Source organism: Mus caroli, chromosome 16, assembly GCF_900094665.2.
Source record: "Mus caroli chromosome 16, CAROLI_EIJ_v1.1, whole genome shotgun sequence".
Classification (NCBI taxonomy): domain Eukaryota; kingdom Metazoa; phylum Chordata; class Mammalia; order Rodentia; family Muridae; genus Mus; species Mus caroli.
In genome coordinates, this window is record NC_034585.1 from 69250348 (window position 1) to 69271652 (window position 21305).

General features: G+C 35.5%; 1 protein-coding gene across 17 annotated transcripts in view; it reads right to left on the minus strand.

The window, feature by feature from the left end:
- Positions 1-21305, minus strand: part of Robo2 (roundabout guidance receptor 2) — a 1509792-nt gene that overhangs the window by 36238 nt on the left and 1452249 nt on the right. For 9 of the 17 annotated variants that reach the window (XM_029470222.1, XM_029470225.1, XM_029470228.1 and 6 more), the window contains exons 19-22: positions 16413-16455; positions 14889-15016; positions 8844-9125; positions 3293-3446 (exon numbers count right to left, since the gene is read on the minus strand). In XM_029470222.1, coding sequence (XP_029326082.1) covers positions 3293-3446; positions 8844-9125; positions 14889-15016; positions 16413-16455 — 607 coding nt within the window. Of the gene's footprint in view, positions 1-3292; positions 3447-8310; positions 8437-8843; positions 9126-14888; positions 15017-16412; positions 16456-21305 lie in introns of all 17 variants that reach the window. The other 8 variants (XM_021184410.2, XM_029470220.1, XM_029470218.1 and 5 more) reach the window with 1 other exon arrangement.

The window sequence follows — 21305 nt, forward strand, 5'->3', positions numbered from 1 at the left end:
CNTCGTGGTGCGCACTAGGCTCCGCACCACGATGTACAACGTCCACAAGCAGATGTACTCACTGATAAGTGGATATTAGCCCAAAAACTTAGGATATAAGATACAATTTGTTAAACGCATGAAACTCAAGAAGAACGAAGACCAAAGTGTGGACACTGTGCCCCTTCTTGGAATTGGGAACAAAACACCCATGGAAAGAGTTACAGAGATAAAGTTTGGAGCTGTGAAGAAAGGATGTACCATCTAAAGACTGCCATATCCAGGGATCCTGCTTGTGGACGTTGTACATCGTGGTGCGGAGCCTAGTGCGCACCACGATGTACAACGTCCACAAGCAGAAACTTAGGATATAAGATACAATTTGTTAAACGCATGAAACTCAAGAAGAACGAAGACCAAAGTGTGGACACTGTGCCCCTTCTTGGAATTGGGAACAAAACACCCATGGAAAGAGTTACAGAGATAAAGTTTGGAGCTGTGAAGAAAGGATGTACCATCTAAAGACTGCCATATCCAGGGATCCTTCCCATAATCAGCTTCCAAACGCTGACACCATTGCATACACTAGCAAGATTTTGCTGAAAGGACCCAGATATAGCTGTCTCTTGTGAGACAATGCCAGGGCCTAGCAAACACAGAAGTGGATGCTCACAGTTAGCTATTCAATGGATCACAGGGCCCCCAATGGAGGAGCTAGAGAAAGTACCCAAGGAGCTAAAGGGAACTGCAACCCCATAGGTGGATCATTATGAACTAACCAGTACCCCAGAGCTCTTGTCTCTAGCTGCATTTGTATCAAAAGATGGTTGACAAAATTCTTGGTTATGGTCTGTTTCAAATAACAATGCAAAATTAAGAAAAAACATAAAACAAAAAAAGGAATTCAAAACCAAAAAGGCAAAACCAGGGCTCTTATATATTCCAGGCCAGCATTATACTATGTAAAGAGTTATGGAGCTGAGAAAGATCTTGGAATTCTGTTCTTACTGTCTGTAGCTCCTCAGGGTTGAGGTGAAAAATACTTCTTTCCCCCACACATCAAATTCTCAGCACTTAAGGCAAATAAAAACTCAGAAGGAAATAAGAACTAAAATATATAGCATAATCTTTTTTAATACACTTTTTCATGTATATAGTCAGAACACTATTTTTAGCTATTTGTAATAGTAAATGACTATTTCAAAAATGAAAAATAATATCATGCATTTGAGTATATATTAATAATGTAATCACTATATACGTTAGATAGCATTACAGATCAATATTCTAAGACTAGTTTGTGTGAAAACATAAAACTATACCAGTATTAACTCATCATACAATGAATTATTTTCGATTTTTCTACTGTTTAACAAGATCACATGGTAAGTTTTGCATTCATGCAGATTAAATTAATTTTATTTCAATGTGTAATCATTATATGGATTTCAAGAATATTTGTTGGGAAAGACAAAAGAGAAATAATTCTAAATAATCTAAAATTTTCTAGATGTTATTTTTATAAAGCATTAACACCCTTTTCTTTTTCCCTGCTAGTCCCAAATTCCATTGCCCAATTTTTATGACTATAACCTTAAGATGCAAACTGTGAATTAATAATCCCGTAAGAATCCTTTTGATGAAACATATAGCTCTTGTTTTTCATGACATATTTACATCATTAATGTGAATTAATATCATATTCACAATTTTCTTTTCTTTTCTTTCTTTTTTTCTTTCTTTCTTTCTTTCTTTCTTTCTTTCTTTCTTTCTTTCTTTCTTTCTTTCTTTCTTTCTCTCTTTCTTTCTTTCTTTCTTTTTTTTTTGACAGGATTTTTCTGTGTATCCCTGGCTGTCCTGTTGCTCACTCTGTAGACCAGGTTGGCCTCGAACTAAAAAATCTGCCCACCACTGCCTACCAAGTGCTAGGATCAAAGGCATATGCCACCACTGCCTGGCTCAAAATTTAATTTTTAAGTCAATAGAATAAAGGGTGGTCTCTTAATTGCTAATTTCAAATGAGAACACTTATCCAAAAGTCACTTTTAAAAACTTATATATAAGGATTATTCCCCAGGGAAACAAATGAAGTCTACTGGAAGGATAGAAAGATGGAGAAAAGATATGTGTGTATTGGTATATTAATAGGCTACATATGAAGTCTATCTATAGATATATATATCTATACAATGTATTTTATATATAATATCAAAATATTATATATTTTATGCATATTTATAGAACACATGTTGCAATATGTATCCATACACAGAAGAAAAAGTAGATGAATGAATATAATTTTATAAAATAGAAAGTTAGTGTTAGAAAAGACATTATGAAGTGTTCAAAGACAGCACTGATAAACAATGAAAAAATATGAAAATTGTATGTGAAAATAAATATTATATAATTTGAACCAATATAAACCATAATGTCAGTGTGTAATTCAATTATGTTTAATGGGTATATAATTCTGTGTAAAACAAAATTTGTGAAGAGAAAAAAATCTCAATATAGTCTCCATTCTTGGGGTGTATACAATTCTAGTCAAAATAAATACTGATTTGCAAATGGAAAGCATGACACAGCTCTTAGAAATATTAATTTAGATAAAATGTTTTATTTGACTTTTTTTTGGCAATATAAAGCATTATCCACTTCTTTGTGTTTAAAATCAATCACCACTCAAGCTAACAGAAAACTAACTCTTGTGAGTTATTTGGTAAAGAATAGAGAAACATCCCATTTAAGGGCCATCAGAAGAAACTGTCTAACTTAAAAAAGGTTTTGTTATAGAGTGTGCATTGGCTTGAATCTCTTATTGTTCTTTTCCCTACATTCTCATCAGAACTGATGATTAAAGTTCTACCCACTGGTCAGGTCCCCACAATTATCCCATTGTGGGGATGCTCGACTGGTGGCGCCCTGCTATGGCCAGACATCAAGTCATTAGGAAGCTGCAAGGGATGATGAAGGGGGTTATTTTAATTCCCTTTCAGCCCTTCTCAGGAGTGCCTCTTTAGTTCACAGAGCTGTGGGGACTTGCTTTCAAACTAACAAGCAATATTATAAATGGAGGCTGATTATCGTGATTGCAGACAATCTAAAGCACTTGAGGGCCAAGGATTCACACTCCTCAATATGGGCTGTTTTATGTTTATCACCTAAAAATAGAGAGAGTGCAAACAGTAAAGATGATGCAGTGAACATGGAGGGAGGGGAGTCAGATCAAGGATAGCTCAGTGCATGGGAAGAAAGAACAGAAGCGGAAGTGCCGGTTTGGCCATGTTGTGAGGGTACACCATATTCCTACCCATTTTCTTGTTCCGCAGCATAGTGGCCCAGCTCTGTACCAGGAAGGGGCTGGACGGGAGGAGGAGGTAGAGGGACATTAGCCCAAGTGGATCCGTTGTTTTTCTGCGCTTTCGAAGAATTTTTAGTTTTCTTCTTTTTTCCACCTTTCCCACCTAAAATTAACCAACACGTGTATTCAGAGAGGCTGCCTATCCAAAGAAACAGTATATCAAATTATATCAGAATGTACTAATGATTTCAAAACACCAGGATCAGTATGTCAGACATGATAAAAAGCTATAAACAAGGAAATCACGATCTCTGAAAAACGAAACAAAATAAAACATTGTTTCCTTTTTTACGAATTCCACCAATGGCCTTGGGTCTCTCCCAGTGCATTCTCCGCAGACCCGAGTAAGCCACAAAACATGGCCGCTGAATCAAGAGCACATTTATTGATTTATTCACGTCTGCTGCTTCCATGTTTCCATTGTTCGACAAAATAATGGTCCGCAGCAAATTCTTTTAAATGTCAGATTTTACTGCAATTATAATGCTCTTTTACATAATCTCTCTCAGTGGAGAACACAGTGTCTAAGGATGCAGGCTAAATTGTTCCATTAGAATTTATTCAATTTAATTAATCCAGAGGAGTAACATTCTTCTTTCCCAAGTCATGGGTAAAAAAAAAACCAACCAAACAAGCAAAAACATAAATCAAGTGTAGGCTAGAGAGTATCTGTGTATACTTCATCAAGATATATTTCATAGACTTTTTGTCTAGTGAGTAGCACGGCTGATTGTATATATCATGTGAGGAGTTCTCAGCCATATTAAATTTAGCATTTCATAAAATTCCAAAACAAAGGGTATTTCTTGGAAATAGAGTAATTGGGTTTGGTACTATGTACAATACTAATGAATGCATGCATTGACAGGAGCAGAAAATAAGCCAGCAATATATGAATCATATCTGAGGTTACATGGAACTTAGTGAACTGTGGAACCAGGACATCATCTGAGTTGTTATACATCTTATCCTTCTAAAATTAAGTAAATAAAACTTCATCAACAAGGAGAGGGGACAGTGTAGATACAAAGATGACTATTCCTTGAACAAAGAAGCAAAAGATATTTAAGGGTACCTAAGCAGGTTGCATGATTTCTATTTTTTCAATTTTTATTTTATTTCTATTTTTTTTAACGTGAGAAGAGTTGCAAGAGAACAGTGATGACTGGCTTTCCATACTTAATATTTTACATGCAATTGTAATCCTAAAGATAGCTCAAGGAAATAGGAATATCTAATGTCTGTGTGTGGTAATTAAGATGACAACTACTGACGGACCTATGAAGTAATGAATTAGCCCTCAAGTCCAGAAATCAAACTCTTACCCACACAAACTTAGTGTAAAAGGTGACTGCTCTGTTTCCCTGTGGTTACCTTTTCTTCTATCAAGGAATTGGCCCTTTGCATTTCATCTTTATTAAGGGACAAAGTTGTGAGTGTAAGAAATGAGGCTATCTAGTCATGCAGATTTTATGAGGAAACCCATCTATTTCTTTCTTCTATTACTCATCTGAGTTAGCAAAATAAATGATATAGTATAATAATAATAAATTGAAGCCCAGCAACGGATCACTCTATTATACTAGACATTCACACTACTGAAGAGTTCATACCTTCTATGTGCTATGCATGTCTACACTCAAATCCACTAGCACATCACAGTACATGGTATTTCCACTCTCTCCTTGATAGAAACAGAGCAGTCACCTTCTACCCTAAGCTTGTGTGGGTCAGAGCTTAATTTCTGGTCTTGAGGGCTAATTTATTACTTCATAGGTCAGTCAGTCATTGTCATCTTAATTTCCATACACAGACAATAGATACCCTTATTTCCCTGAGCTATCTTTAGGATTACAATTGCATGTAAAATATTAAGTATGGAAAGCCAGTTATCACTGTTCTCTTCCAACTCTTCTGTCATATAAAAATATATACATATATTTCAATTTCTAGCCACCTGAACAGTCCTCTCTCCTCCAACTTTTCAGTGAGTATGCCACAAACAGTCTAAGTTTCTAAATAAAGCAAAACATTGACTGCTGAATAGATCTGTATTTTTCCTTTCTAAAACGATTCTTTGAATGCTTAGACCTCCCACATCATCAACAAAGACCAAGTACTACATCGTTTTTGAAAAAAAAATAACCGAATTGAAATTTAATATTTTGAAAGGAATAGCTTGAGCAATCCATGTTTCCTTGCCACCCCACTAGCGGTGCTTTCTCCTTGCCCTTTGTCTGTGCATTAGGAGCATCTTCATGAATCCCCATAGCCCTTTTGAATGGACACCAAGAGAACTGAGTGATGAAAGTCCGGGAGACTTTTACATGTTCATGATAACAGTGCGATGCTACTGTTCTCCTCTGATGCTCCAGAGTCGACTCTCACATCCACATCATCAGAGAGAAATCTGCATTCACCACACACCAGCCAGCTGTTGTGCAGTGTCTCACACTAAAACTAACGCAACTTTCTCAGTCCTTTTGCAAGACCATGATGAAATTCTTACTAAAATTCAGGAAAGCAATTCTTCACCCAGTATAGGAAACAACAGGCTTGAAAATGTGGTTTGGAAACAGTGGATTCGTAGAGGCAATTTCTGACTTGATCTAGTAGTTAAATCCTGTTTCTGAGATCTGAATGTTTGGTGAAAGGAGCTACCACTTGCTATTGCAATCTGCAATTTAAAGTTCAGCCGTTCTAAACGAGCTGATGTTTACATGTTTCTGATGCTTTGACAAAATATTTGACCCATCTTCAAGTAAAAATGTAAGTATAAAGTTGTTTTATAGATAACAAATGAATTCTATAAAAAACTATAAAAACAATTTATTTTAAAATTAAATGCACGAGGTAGGGGCTGTGAATAGTCAAACAATTGCCGACAGTGCATGAGGTCATGATTTTGATCTCATAACTAACACAAAATATATTGTATATATAATTATAATATATTACATTGAATGTATACCTATTTCAAAAGTTGGTACATTAAAAGAAGATTCAGTTGTTTTCATATATATAATATATATGTGTGATTATTATTTTAGTGATGTTTTAAAAATGTTTTTTATTTTTAATAAATTGACTTTTAACTGAGGTTTTAGAACTTCTAAAAGGAATATACTGCAATATAGTTTAAAGATTGAAATATATTAACTCAAGTCAGAAGTGAAAGTTTTTTTAATCTCTATGAGTTTAAAAACATATTATCAATGTATACAGATAATTTACAAATGCTAAAATATTATACTCAATGCTAGCCATACAGTAGTTTAATCTTACCCCCTTATGAAGCAGAACAGTCATAGTAAACTCCATTGGGGTTTAAACTGAACAGTATATTAAAGAAGGGATAGTCATTTAAATCTCAGCTCCTTAATCTTCTATCTCTAAGTAATTTTGCATTCAAATGTAGATAAAGTATTTATTATAACTCCTAGATCTATACATAAATGTCATCTGGGATATTGCTGGGCTCAAAAAGCAGGAAGCACTGCTGTGATCATGTTCTGCTTAGAACTACTTAAAAAGTAACATTTAAAACCTGGTGGCAATTGATCTATACCATGTGATTGCTGGCTTGCATGTCTCTAGACTCTATGGCTTATGGTATCCAGCCTTCTTTATATATATCCTTTGATAGTTCCGTATATTTTACTGAAGTAAAAGGCAAGCTTCAGGAAAATGACTTTTTAATTATACAGAACAATTGTGGGAATAATTATACACAAATGACAGAACAAATGACATATAAGGTCATTCCCAAAGTTCTCCTATGTTATTCAGCCTCTTTAAATTCATAACAGATGTTTAATTTTTTTTGTATTCTATAATGTATCTAATCCTACCAATAAGCAAAAAGAGCAATGCCTCATTTTGGAGGGAAAAGAGGGCATTAACATTTGAGGCTAAGAGGATTCTATCTCCTGAGGAAATGTAATTTAGTAAATGTAATCCCAGTGGTGTTGAAAGTTAACTCTTTATGGTCTTGAAATCTCTACCAATCACCAACACACTGTAATCTCTTACTACCTATACTTCTTTTAAAGAATCCGTATAAATGGCATATCACTCATCTGAAGAGATAAAACCAGTTGTGTGACATGATGAATTCGAAATGGACAGCTGATACCGGCAGGCACAAGGTGTGAATATACTGGCAAGGGAAAGTTTGTCTACCACAATGTCTTCATGTTTGAGGCAAGATTAGTCATGGTAGAACATTGTCAATGGTGCATATTAGGGTAGATATGCATTCACTCTAACAAATTACATTTACAGCTGTGTGCTCTATTATGCCCGCAGCATAGTTAGTTAAGCTCAATTCTTTCAAGCACATGTTGAAATTTATAATATAAAATTATGCAGTCACATAAAATATTATATGTATGGCTTTTAGATTAATATTAATAAGTATCCATATTTATTGTTGATACTTATCACTGTATCATGTGATTTGAAAGAAAATAAGCCTCTCATGTGATACTTTAAAAAAAAAGTATACAAAACCGTGATGATGCATTGCCCAAACATTAGTATAACAATGCTCTAAAATATTGTCATTTCTATCATGTATTTTCTAAAATCGATCATCTAGAAGTAAATACCTGTATAATCTTTATACTAAAAAAGTTTTCTTGACTTATAAATACAGCTCATGTCAGACAAAATGTGTCTGTTCTTCATTGAGCAGACTTGAGGAAGTTGGGTCTATTTTTTTCATGTGCATCCCTGTACAGTTAACAAAAGAGTGACAGCAATATTCTCCCTCCTCCTCCTCCTCCTCCTCCTCCTCCTCCTCCTCCCCCCAACCTAAGTATAACTTCATTGCCATCAAAGACTGCCATTTGCTTCATAAATGCCTGGTACTGGGTTGTGATTCAGTATTTCTTCAATGCTAGCTAGGAACACAGGTCATATGCTCTTGACAAACAAATATTTCTCCTTACTGTGATCAAACCAACCTGAGAGACTGCCACTCCTTTCTGAGCTGTTGTGAGAGCTGGTGGTGCTGAAATCCTGTGACTGGTTGTGTGGCATTCTATTAGACAATCCCTCAGCCAATCGGTAGTCAGGGATGTAAAGTAAGGCTAAGGGTTAAAGGGCAGAGGTCATAGTGGCATCATGTGATTAGTTCACAGCACAAGCCCATGCAGAACATGCAGTTAGCAACTCAGAAGCAGATGTTGTGGGATAGCAGAAGAATGTTTGGTCTGTCCTTTCCTAATGGAAGTAGAGATGGAGTTCTGGTTATATTGGGTAAAAAATGCTAAAAGAATGAAACCATCGGTGTTGGTGTGTGATGGTGGATTCAGCAGTGGTGGGTTCAGTGGGAGTGATCACTTAAAGGTGCTGGATACATACATGCCATTATTTTACTTTAGGTAGTAAGCCTGTAATGGATCACTAAACTGGACACTAAACGATAAACACAAATTTCTATCTCATGCATAAATGGTGTGAAAAATAATTTCTCAAGACAGGAGGAGTGACTCACCGTTGTTCCCCTTGTTCTGATCAGGTAGGGAATAACCAAATCCCATGAGGTCTGTCTTCTGTTGAACTGAGCTTTTCCACTGTGGATCAGGAAGATCAACTGCCAGTTCGTGGATGCTGTTTGAATGCAGGATTTGCGTAGTGGCATATGGGGTGGCCTGTGTTATTTGGCTGGAACTGTTGTAAGTGGTTTTGGTAGTGAAGTCAATGCTGCTATAAATGGCTCCATCGGAGAGCATGGTCGCTGTTTTATCCCCTTGGCCTGGCACCGGAGGCAGCACATCTGCGTGGAACATAGGGAAATGAAACTATTTAATGATGCACAGGAACCCAAAACTATCAGGACTGAAGATGAAAAATAAATGTGTCACCCTGCCCGTCTGCATTGCAGCAGAGATGGGCTTCATGAGCCAATGAAGGGGAGATGATATACAACCATTGTTAGACGATCAACCCCAGTGACAGGCAGGCTCGACACACGCCCTTCATGTCTCACTGCTTACTACGTCCCTTCCTGATTTTCTTTGAGCACGAACTGGAAATCAGAGATGTTTCACAACTGAAAAACATACTCTGTTATTCGCTTGGTTTTAAAAGCAAAGAAACTGCTAGTATTTTACAGAAGATTGGCTAAAAGCAAATGTACAAATTAGAGATGAAATACTTTCTTTCCACCTAAGTGTAAAAGACACAAAACACAACCGTGGTACAGTTACAATAACAATGGTCCAGAATTACACTTCCCTCACTATGCAATAGCATTTCTCCTGAAGTTTTAACTTGTAATTTATCTTGCTTGATTTCACAGTGTTTAAAATGGAGAATAACTGGTAGAAAATTAACTTCTTTTTTCGTGAACAACAGAGGAAAAATTTCAGGAATAAGTCCTTTTCACAACACAGAGGACATAACTTTAAGGGGAAAAAAAAGTAATCTTGGCGATCAGAGGGTTTAATTTATGCTACCAGCTTTGAGAGTCAGAGAATTGTATTTTCACATTGTACAACAACAAAAGTAAAATTAAACTTTAGAGATTGCAATAAATATCAGTCAGCTCATTTTTCACTTGGGGGCATGGACTGTCTTTATGTGATGGTTTATAATTCAGATCTGCCACCTCTCTCCTGAGTTTGTTTTCTTCTTTCAAAAAATTAGGGAATTGCTGAATTGGCTAACACTGGTTTTAGTTGTTTAGAATTAATATCAGTCTGATTATAGTGTCCCCTGATAACACACACTTTACAAACCTTACACTCTAACTTGATGACCTCACACCAATTGGTTTGTTCTTTCTACAAAAAGTTTCAAGTCTTAAAAGTCAGACTTGATGATTCTCAATGGTTCATGAAATAAAGGTTCATATATAATTATTTTTGCTTTCGTAACTTACTATAGTTACAGAATTTGTCTTTATAACAGAGAAATTACAATCTATTTTGACACACACACAAAACCTTGAGTTTAGAAAGGTTCGAGGTTAGAACTCCAATATGTTTACAATGAATTTACTTTACCAAAGTAAAGATCTTAAATGAAGACAAGTGTGCTCATTAATTATAGTCAACATTATAACATTTCTCTGCATTTTATAAGCAAGTAAAATTTATTTTTCAGATTTTAGAACTATATACTTCCTTATCCTTCAGTTTTTAGCTTTAAGCTAATTAATATTACTATTCTTTTACTCTTAGAAATCTTCAGGTTTGGTAATATAAGTGGAACTATTTGGATCAATGACTTTTCAGACTTATTCTGCTTTCTCAATACTGCCATCCATTTATGAGCCTCAGCTGTAGACTGTCTCACTCACATGAGCCAAGTCTCCGATATCTTAATCCTGAATATCTCTAATGTTTTAGACTTAGATTATGGGACAGTTTATTTGTGGACTCTTGAAACATTGTTTTGTGTCCAAATGATTAAAAAAGGAAAACAGCTAATAAAATAACATAACTGTATGTAACATTATTCTGTAACCACATCGACTTTGGACATAGGACCTCTCTCTCTCTCTCTCTCTGATAGGTTAAATTATAGTTAACCTACAAGTAAAAGTGCATCTATACTGACTTTTTTTGGAGCTGCATCCTCTCTTCAAATATTATTTGATCACAATCATATTTTTAATAATAAGTAAAATAATATCCTAATTTTAAAGTATTGGATTATTACTCATGAATATTTGTATGTGGAAGTGAGTCTGATGCTATCAGATGGTTTGGAACTGTATGCCAGTCTTTCTCCTAACAGGCTGCATCTGAATGGACATCACTATAGTGACTTAGAACTTGCCCTTTTGATACAAATTGGAAAAGATGAAGTCAAAATATCACTTTTTGCAGATGATATGATAGTATATATAAGTGACCCTGCTTGTGGACGTTGTACATCGTGGTGCGCACTAGGCTCCGCACCACGATGTACAACGTCCACAAGCAGCACAATGGAGTACTACTCAGCTATTAAAAAGAATGAATTTATGAAATTCCTAGCCAAATGGATGGACCTGGAGGGCATCATCTTGAGTGAGGTAACACAATCACAAAGGAACTCACACAATATGTATTCACTGATAAGTGGATATTAGCCCAAAACTTAGGATACCCAAGATATAAGATACAATTTGCTAAACGCATGAAACTCAAGAAGAATGAAGACCAAAATGTGGACACTGTGCCCCTTCTTAGAATTGGGAACAAAACACCCATGGAAGGAGTTACAGAGACAAAGTTTGGAGCTGTGATGAAAGGATGGACCATCTAGAGACTGTCGTATCCAGGGATTCATCCCATAATCAGCTTCTAAACGCGGACACCATTGCATACACTAGCAAGATTTTGCTGAAAGGACCCAAATATAGCTGTCTCTTGTGAGACTATGCAGGGGCCTAGCAAACACAGGAGTGGATGCTCACAGTCAGCTATTGGATGTATCACAGGGCTCCCAATGGAGAAGCTAGAGAAAGTACCCAAGAAGCTAAAGGGATCTGCAACCCTATAGTTGGAACAACAATATGAACTAACCAGTACCCCGGAGCTCTTGTCTCTAGCTGCATATGTATCTAAAGATGGCCTAGTCGGCCATCAATGGAAAGAGAGGTCCATTGGACTTGCAAACTTTATATGCCCCAATATAGGGGAATGCCAGGGCCAAAAGAATGGGAATGGGTGGGTAGGGAAGTGGGGGGCGCTATGGGGGACTTTTGGGATAGCATTGGAAATGTAATTGAGGAAAATATGTAATAAAAAATATTAAAAATTAAAAAAAAATAACTTGCCCTTTTTTGATTTCTCCCAGTTTCCAAGAACTCCTCCTTAATGCCTGGTACTGCAAGGCTCTTGTTGATAAAGTGTTTTGAAGTCTGTGAAATTAAAGAACTATTGCCCTGCAGTTTGCATTTATAATGCAGCATAGAACACCTTCGTTGTACTTTTATTTATACATTTATATAGATTTTTGCCTCATCATTTGTGTAAACAAACCCCTTCTTCCTTGAGTCTTTAGTTACTTGTAGAAATATTCCCTTGGGTTTTATGACTTTGTATTCATTATTCCCCATCCAGGGGGTAGGAAGTGAGACAACACTTGTTAATGAAATGGTCAAGGAAACTTGCAATTTTGTCTTGATAAAAGACAGAAGTATTTGAATTATACTCTCCTTTATATTTAAATATATATTAGAATCCCAATATTAAGGAGAAATGTTAGTGTCTCTCGTAATTCTTGTATATGCCTATGATTATATAGACCTATATCCCATGTAATAGTCAACTTGGAGAAAAAGGCATAGTGTAGATGTTGCGATGTATCTCCTCTCAAATTAGCCCTGGCAATGAAAACACGACACAATTAATATGAATACATGCTGTGCGCCTAGATTGGGCAGATCTACTGCTACACTACCATCTTCCCCATCTATGAGACCCCTTAGAACTTGAGGTTTCTCCAAGCCATGTGCTTCTGCTCTGCTTTTCTTCTTCCTCCTTCTCCTCTCTGTCCTCTCCCTCTTCCAATTTTCTCTTCTCTCTCCCACCTTCTGCTCCACCTTCACTTTTTATCTGCCCAATCATCAGCTCTCCTTTGTTTTACAAATTAAGGTGGGAAGCAGGTTTACAGGAAATCCCTGAGTGCTGACTCATTCCTTGTTCATAGTCATTCACAGGAGAACAGGATTAATATCAAATATAATTAGCCCCAGGGCTATCCACAACAGGTAGATAAAATATTCAAAGCTTTAAAATTAGATCTTACCTGTTTTTACCATCCACATATAAACTTATTATTTTGAACAGATTTGATTTCTTATCACTTAAACTATAAATATTATAATCTATTTTATAACTTTGTAAAAGACTAATTATTAAGCATGAAAAATATCACATGTTCGTTTTCCTACATAAGTAGTAAATACTTAAAAATACTACCACCCTGAAAAGAAAACAGAAAAACCTACCAATTATTTTTTATTGACCCCATTGTGCACCTCTGAAACATTTAACTTTTCAAAAATGAGATGGTAATAAGAAAAAATGCACAAATTTGCATGTATACAATTTGGTTAAATTGGAAAAAGATATCTAAAAGTTTATGTAGCTTACCTAACAAGCTCAGAATATTCGTTATGTGTGTATTTATTGAACATAGAATGTTGTGGTGCTTGGATACAAACACAAGCAAAAAAGGGAGCTATGCTTGGATGGGTATTAGAAACTGAATAATTTTTACAACAATAATTTTTGTGGAACAGCAGAGAGGACATAGTGGGGAGAAGATTTTTGGATGTGTTTAGGTACAGATATTTCTCATGTAGTTTACACAGAGTTCAAAGCTGACCAGCCAATCATACAGCTTCCTTTCCATTGTCAATTGTAACCTGCTGGTGCCTATTATCATGCTGATCACATTCTATGCTTTATGCCACATCCTTCCTATATTGATTGCACTAAACAGAGATGTAGCAAACGTCTAGACGTCTATACCCATCCATTCAATTCTCCTTGTAGTTATTTTACATCCCTCTATTTGAAGAAGACATATTTTGGGGAAAATAGCAGGTATTTACATTATAACATTTTTACAGTAAAATTAAACCCATAGAGATAATGGTAGTATGCAGACTTATTAGCACCTCCCAATAGCAGGAAGTGTCAGCAGCTACTCAGTGCAATCACCCCTTTCATTTGTAATATCACTCTACCACAGATCTTTAGAAGTCTCATTCTGAGCAAGTCTTATTCACTTAGCTATCTACTCTTCATAGATACTGTATGTGACAGGAATCATATCAAGCATATTCTCCATGAAGAGATACTTGATAAAGCATACTGACTAGGACGAAGTAAGCAAAACATGTAGAAAAACACGGAAATTCCTAGTTTCATGGTTTAGTGATGATGTGCTAATATTTGAAAAGTGAAAGCTCGGACAATATTTTTCTTCTCAGTTATTAATGATTTCCTTAAGACCTTAATCTTACTTAAATTAATATACAACTAAGTAGACAAGTTGTCTACTTAAGTAGTTGGCAAATTATATTACTGTGGCTATATGTCTTTATTGCATTAATCACAAAATAAGATACTCCTTAAAATAAAATTTAATTATATAATTGTGTGTGTGTGTGTGTGCATGTGTAAGCATCTGTGAGTGCAGGTGTGGGCCCAGTAAAGGATGCTGGATCCCCTGGAGTTGGAGTTATAAGTCATTTAAAGCTGATTAATATGAATACTGGTAACCATGCGTTGGTCTTCTGGTGATTATATCCTCTTTGCCACTAAGCCACCCACCCAATTCCACACAGTTGTAATTTCAAATTTCCTTTTGCTCCCTGGGGCCCACACAGTTGGAGAAGAGAACTGAGATCTGCAAACTTCCTTCTAGCATTCCCTTGTATGTATGTGATTGCATATTTGTTTACTTACAAACAAAATGAAAATATAATAGTAATGTTTAGAAGAAAAATAAAATGAATTAAAGATTCCAGAGCACAAAACTAAAAGTAGACATCCAGATGACATACAATATTATTTTGAAGTATACAACTTACCTCCACGCCCAAAATTTCCAATTTCATTTGGGCCACTATTGCTATTGTTCACTGGCAAACTCGTGGCTGGCCAAGAATCAGCAAGCCATGGGTAATTGGGATCGCCAGCATTTAGAAGACCTGGACGGCTGAAACAGAAATGAAATGAAGATTATATTGTGGGGCTCAGTGAGAGATTTTGACATCATCCTTACAGGCTAAAAAGGGTAAGGAGATATAAGATTTTAATTGACTTCAAATTAAATTGCAAGTGCTCTTAAGAACTAAATAACTTCAGTAGTTCATTAAAGCTATACATAGATCTTCTCTGTCAGTGGGACTAAAGAGGCTTTGCCTGAGATTCTGCCCACATAAAAAGTTAATCAATTGTCCATCCTGGAACTGGTGGGGAATAGGAAGTAGAGTAGAATCTTGAGACCACATTTTCTGGTAAGATGACATCTGAGGGACCAGTTCTTCTGAGTAGTACTTCCATACCTGCCATTCCCAGAGAACTGAATCTGTTTTTGCTAGACTGTCTTCCTTACTCAGAACCCTCATACTAGATTGGTGGTTGATAGCTTTAGGAAAATTAATGAACATTTCTTATACTTTTCTACCTATAGCACATTTCCATATTTCCCTCGCTGAAAAATAAAAAGGCTTGTTAAGGATTTTTTTTAAGGCAGTAAAAGATCCAGTTATGAGGCTCAACACGTTAGCATGGTCTATGAAGAAAACTTCTTTCCTATCACATTTAATGAGGAGTTTTATTATTTAAGGTAGAGCTGGGTTTCTGATTCCTTTCCAGAATATTAGCATATTTACAAAGAAACAGATCATCTATAATTGTTGTACTTTTTTTGATAGACCCCTTCTGGTATAATCCCTAAGAGAAACATGTGTTTCTATGGAAACAGCAATAAGAAGATTCAATTGCTTCTTGCTATATCCGCTAGCTCTCATTAGACTTAATCTCTTTTTGCTAAAATATTGATTAAATGGGAGATTGGAAGTTATTACCAGAGCCTAATTACAATCTCCATATTGGCAAAGGGAAAATAGATGAGGATATATGTGTTTGTTATCAGCTTTTATCAATTTCAATTGAGTATCCAAAGTTGTGGAATCCAGTTCTATCAATCTACAGCCTATTCATCATCCATGAATCATTTACTTTGTGATCGATTATGTGTAATTGTTCACTCACAGCAATTTAGTGAGAGCCAATAAGGAGTCTTAAACAACAGCAACTTCATTTGCTAATGTCTAATTAATGCAATAAACATCCTGCTAACAAATGAACACATTCCTTGTGATATTTACTACTAATTTCTTCAGGGGCATCTGGGAGATATGAAACATCTGGACTTGATTCCTCTAAAGTGTACAACAGATAGACCATTAAACCTTGTGGTAAGCCATTTAATTCCTCCTAGAATTCTCAGACTTATAAGTGATCGTTTATTACAATAATAGCTTCTCACTACAGAATTTCCCCAGTACTGATTAAAAATAATAATAAAAAGAAACTCCTTAGCATACCTCCCATTGCTCATTAGTCCTCCATCTCCTCTTTGAAATGTTACTATAATAAAAGAAAGACATACACACATAGTTAGTATTAATCACCATGAATAACAGCCACCTATTGGGTCTCAGTTTAGAGATGAAGACTGGAAATTACAACACAGTATAATTAATGGAATTATATAGGTAACAACAAGCCATGGCTTGGCTCAGGAAAAAGTCATCACTTGCCCCTAATTTAATAGACTTTTTCAAGTTTCTTTAATCAAAATAAACAGTGAGAGTGGCAATTTGTATTTAGATGTGAAAACTGTAAGAAGTGGTGTATATGCAGTCTTACTAGAAGGGTGTTATAGCATTACTGTGGAATTATTAAATGTAATAATTTATTGATAACAAGAAGGTATCTTATTTGAAGGAACAATACAAAAATACACCTTGAAGAGAACTAGCATTGTTCTACTTGGTAATATAGTTCTAATAAAAATATAGAAACTATTGATTACACACATCACCCCATCACAGATAATTTTAGGCATCCCTACAAGCATTATGTATTGAATCGTTCTAATTACAGCAGACATAAAGTGCTATTAATATAGAAGAGTATTCTCATGACAATGTAATTTGTGAACAGTTGATACTGAACGAGTTCCAGTTATGTGTTAATATCTCAAGGTTTTTTTTATCATGCTAAGTAGATTATTAAAGATAAAAGCACCAAGGAGCATCTAGTAGAATCATTGTCAGTCACTATTGTCATGATTCTTTTTCCTTCCAATTAATGGTTACCACTTCACAAGTCAGGAACATGAAATCAGCCCAAAGCACTGACCAAAGGATTCATATATCAGTTCAGCCCCATCATCCCATTTACAAAATCTTTTAGATAAGATGTATTTGAGCTTCACTGTGATTGGTACTTAAGGGATATTATATTCCCTTAAGCAGCTAAAAGCATCTCAGGCTTAGTGTACTCAATGGCATCCACTCTTCCTGTAACAAGAGCGAAATAGGCAAGCACAGTGGAGTTACCTGTACACGGAGTTTCATGTTTATTGTATCAAATTTTGTCACTTAATTACCAAACTAGATTTTTACGTAAAACATATTTGCTATTTGAAAATCTCTAGAGGGAAGAGTTGTTAGGGTCTTGCAATTTGGACCCAAATCTTTACAGAGCAGCTAAAGTGATCACGGAATGATGGGAGAAAAATGAACACAGAGCCTGGTCTTCAGAAAATTCCAGTTACGTGGTCTATGATTTGTTTGGTGACAAATGTGAAAATAATTTATTGTTTAGAGAACTTGCTCATTTTAAATAAGATATGTTTTCACAATGTACAGAGTTTTTAATTTGAAAGTTTTCTATGACTCATCATTTTCTCGAGCTTCAGATAGCAAGTCTGACCACTCCTGAATTTTTGCAATATTATACCGTAATACTTTTCTAGATAGTCATCAAGAAGGTAATATTATCTGTTATAATGCCATCTTTGGGAAATAAAGCGTTAATTCTAAGGGTCTATCATACTTAAAGACTGACATGTGGCTCCAAAAATGTCTTGTAGGGCCCCCACATATACTGCCATTTAAGCTTTTAGGAAGGCTCTCAAATGTGCTATGAGACAATCGACATGGAACCTTTACATCTGTCTATAACTACTTACAGACAGTTCTTCTAAGAAAATGATAGTGATTATCACTCCACTTTGTGGCTTAAGATTTGATATCAGCAGTGAAACTCTACCATATTGTGCCCATTTGATAACTAAATGTTAACATAAACGTATTAAGCAATGATAGTGCATATATTAGATAAACACCTAAATAGCACACACAAACCTTTGTGAACACACATATGCACTGACACAAACCAGAACTCAGTACAGCCGACTACCAGTACCTTGTCTCATGCATCTGAGTGGCTATGTGGTTTACAACAGAATACTAAGGGTTAAAATGGAGTTAAAAAGATGCTGCATCATTGTTAGTATGCCAGGAGGCAGTGTCTGGTAGGCTACACTTCTGAAAATGATAAGTGCTGCTTAAAGGATGCACCAAAAGATACATAGCTTTGCTTAATGAAGAGGCTCTTTCTTCCCATACAAACTTTGTGATAATGAGAGAAATAAATATACAACAAAAAGGGATAAATAGGCTAAGGACACCAAAATTAGCCAATTACAAATTATTCAGTTATTGAATGCTATAATATGCTTTATATTAACTACTTGGGAACTAAATATAAGTATGAAGGATTCTGTTTTTAAAGTGATTCATACGCTATGTTCAAACAAATTCATTTCCTCTTTGTATCTCAATCCTCATTCAAAATCTTATTAAAATGGCTCTAGACATAGCAGGCTGCCAAAGATCCAATGAAGACATTCATCTCTATTTTTGTATAAAAATTACAAAAAAATTTATAGGACAATTTGTAATTATTCAGGTAACTTAAAATGATGTCCACACACAATTTGGTAGACATGAGACTTTTATTTTGTATCTTTCGATCAAACACACACACACACACACACACACACACACACACACACACCTGTTATCACACTAGCATTAACTACTTGGTTTTTATTGTTGTTGTTGTTTGTCTGTTTGTTTGTTTGTTTGTTTTGAGGGAGTGGGTATCCTTATGTAGCCCTGGTTAGCTTCCTTGTTGTATAGAACAATCTGTAGAACAGTCTGGTCCCTGCTCCAACATCAGCCTGGCTCTTCCTCCAGAGTAATGATATTACATATTTATTCTTAGCCGGATTTTTTTAAAAAAAATGAGGGTGGAAAGTGGACAATTTCTTTCTTTCTGACCAGGTGCTCCAATTTGAAAATAGAACACATCTATCTATCAATAGAATAAAAGCAAATGACAAATTATGAACAAATTAGAATTTTTACAGTGGAAATTGTATATGATCTTTCAGTAGCATTTTTTGAGAAGTCATGCAGAGAGAATAAAAGAAAAATAACGTTACAGCCAATAGAGAGCTGCTTCGAGGCAGTTCTCATTTCAAAGAAATATTTGCCATGTTGTGGAAAGAGCCTGGGATCAGCAAGGAGGATGCCTGGCAAACACTGAGCCACTGTTTCTTTAAGCATGGACCAGTCACTTTGTGTTTATCAGAGATAAATTTGAAAGGACCTTGACTGAGAATCAGGAGTTTCTGCTAGCATTTCAACACAGGAACTTCCAGGAAGCAACTGAGAGAGACTGAAGACATGAAGATCTAAAATAGTTTAGAATTGCATTAAATATTCCAACTTATTTTTTTTTAACGTAAAAGTCAGGAGGAAAAGAGATCTCCCAAGTCTGTGTCATATGTAGAGCAATTCTATGCTTCTAATGTCACGAGGCAGAATTAATCCTCCTGCCATGCCTGCTAGAACTGGAGGGATGAGGGAGGGAATGTAACTATGAAGTAAATTGACATTTTGAAGCAAAGAAGCTTCTAGAAAGCCTATCTCTACTGGGTCACATTTTCCTCCTCCAAATTGAAACTTTAGTGCTGTAGCCAAGACTTCTTCCCTTTCATGATAATATTAATATAGTAATCCTTTTTAATAAGCATTAACCAAGCCTCGTAATCAGACTATAAAAACTCCATCAAGTCATTGAGCTGCATTTGCATAGGTCTGTCAAATAATTTCTATTTACCAACAGTTCTAAAATCCACGCATGGAGTATTTACTGTGTTACAATGTCCTCAATCATGTTAAATTGTTTGTGTGTATGAAACTTTCATAAATATTGATCTTATTGATAATATTCACATAATATAACATACCTCTCTAAAAGTTAACAGAGGCTATCTTTCATTAAAATTTGATTACTCTGATAATTATAAATTTAAAGAAAAGTTGGGGCTGGACAGATTGCTCGGTGGTTAAGAGCACAGGCTGCTCTTCCAGAGATAAGCAGAATAATATGTGTACATATAATACATAATGTATTTAAATTTACTTTTCAAAATTTAAGTGTTCACTATTTTGGCTATGAAAACTATTATAATTATGACCATATGTCCACTTTGTATTAAAAGCTCATTTAATACTTTCTTTATAAATCTCTCTTCAAATCTCTTTTACTTTCTAGCATCTGAAGTTGTGAATTCTTCCCTTAACCAGAATCCTCTGACAAAGGAACCAGGGAATTGCTTTCCTCTGTGAAAATGGACATAAATGTGACTACTTGCTCTATAGTCATGAAAACCTACTGCACATATAACATGAGACACAATGACCTATTGAACAATAATGTTCATGTGTAGACTTATATTACATATAAACCCATGAGCAAAATAGTGCTGTGCATTTCTATCTGAGAACTTAAGTATGAGAAGACAATAATTGGAAAGAAAAAAAAGACCAAAAAATGATATTCAGCCTTGCCCTGAAAATCCCCTACTTCTGACTGTGCACAGCAGCAACATGCTTAGACCAGTTTCTCCTAGAAGATGATTTGGATGCATTTGTTTGATTTATTATTGATATTTGCTTATGAGATAAATGTTTAATCCACTAGCCCATTCTAGTAAATAAGATAAATTCACTGGTACCCAAAGAAAGTTATCAACACTAACAGAATTTTGAATTTGTTTGTTTTTTTTTTCTCCTTTCAAATTTCTTTTTTTTATATTCTTTTATTACATATTTTTGTCAATTACATTTCCAATGCTATCCCAAAAGTTCCCCATACCCCCGCCCCCCCACACACTTCCCTACCCACCCATTCCCATTCTTTTGGCCCTGGCATTCCCCTGCATTGGGGCATACAAAGTTTGCAAATCCAATGGGCCTCTCTTTCCAGCGATGGCCAACTAGGCCATCTTTTGATACATACGCAGCTAGAGACAAGAGCTCTGGGGTACTGGTCAGTTCATCATGCTGTTCCAA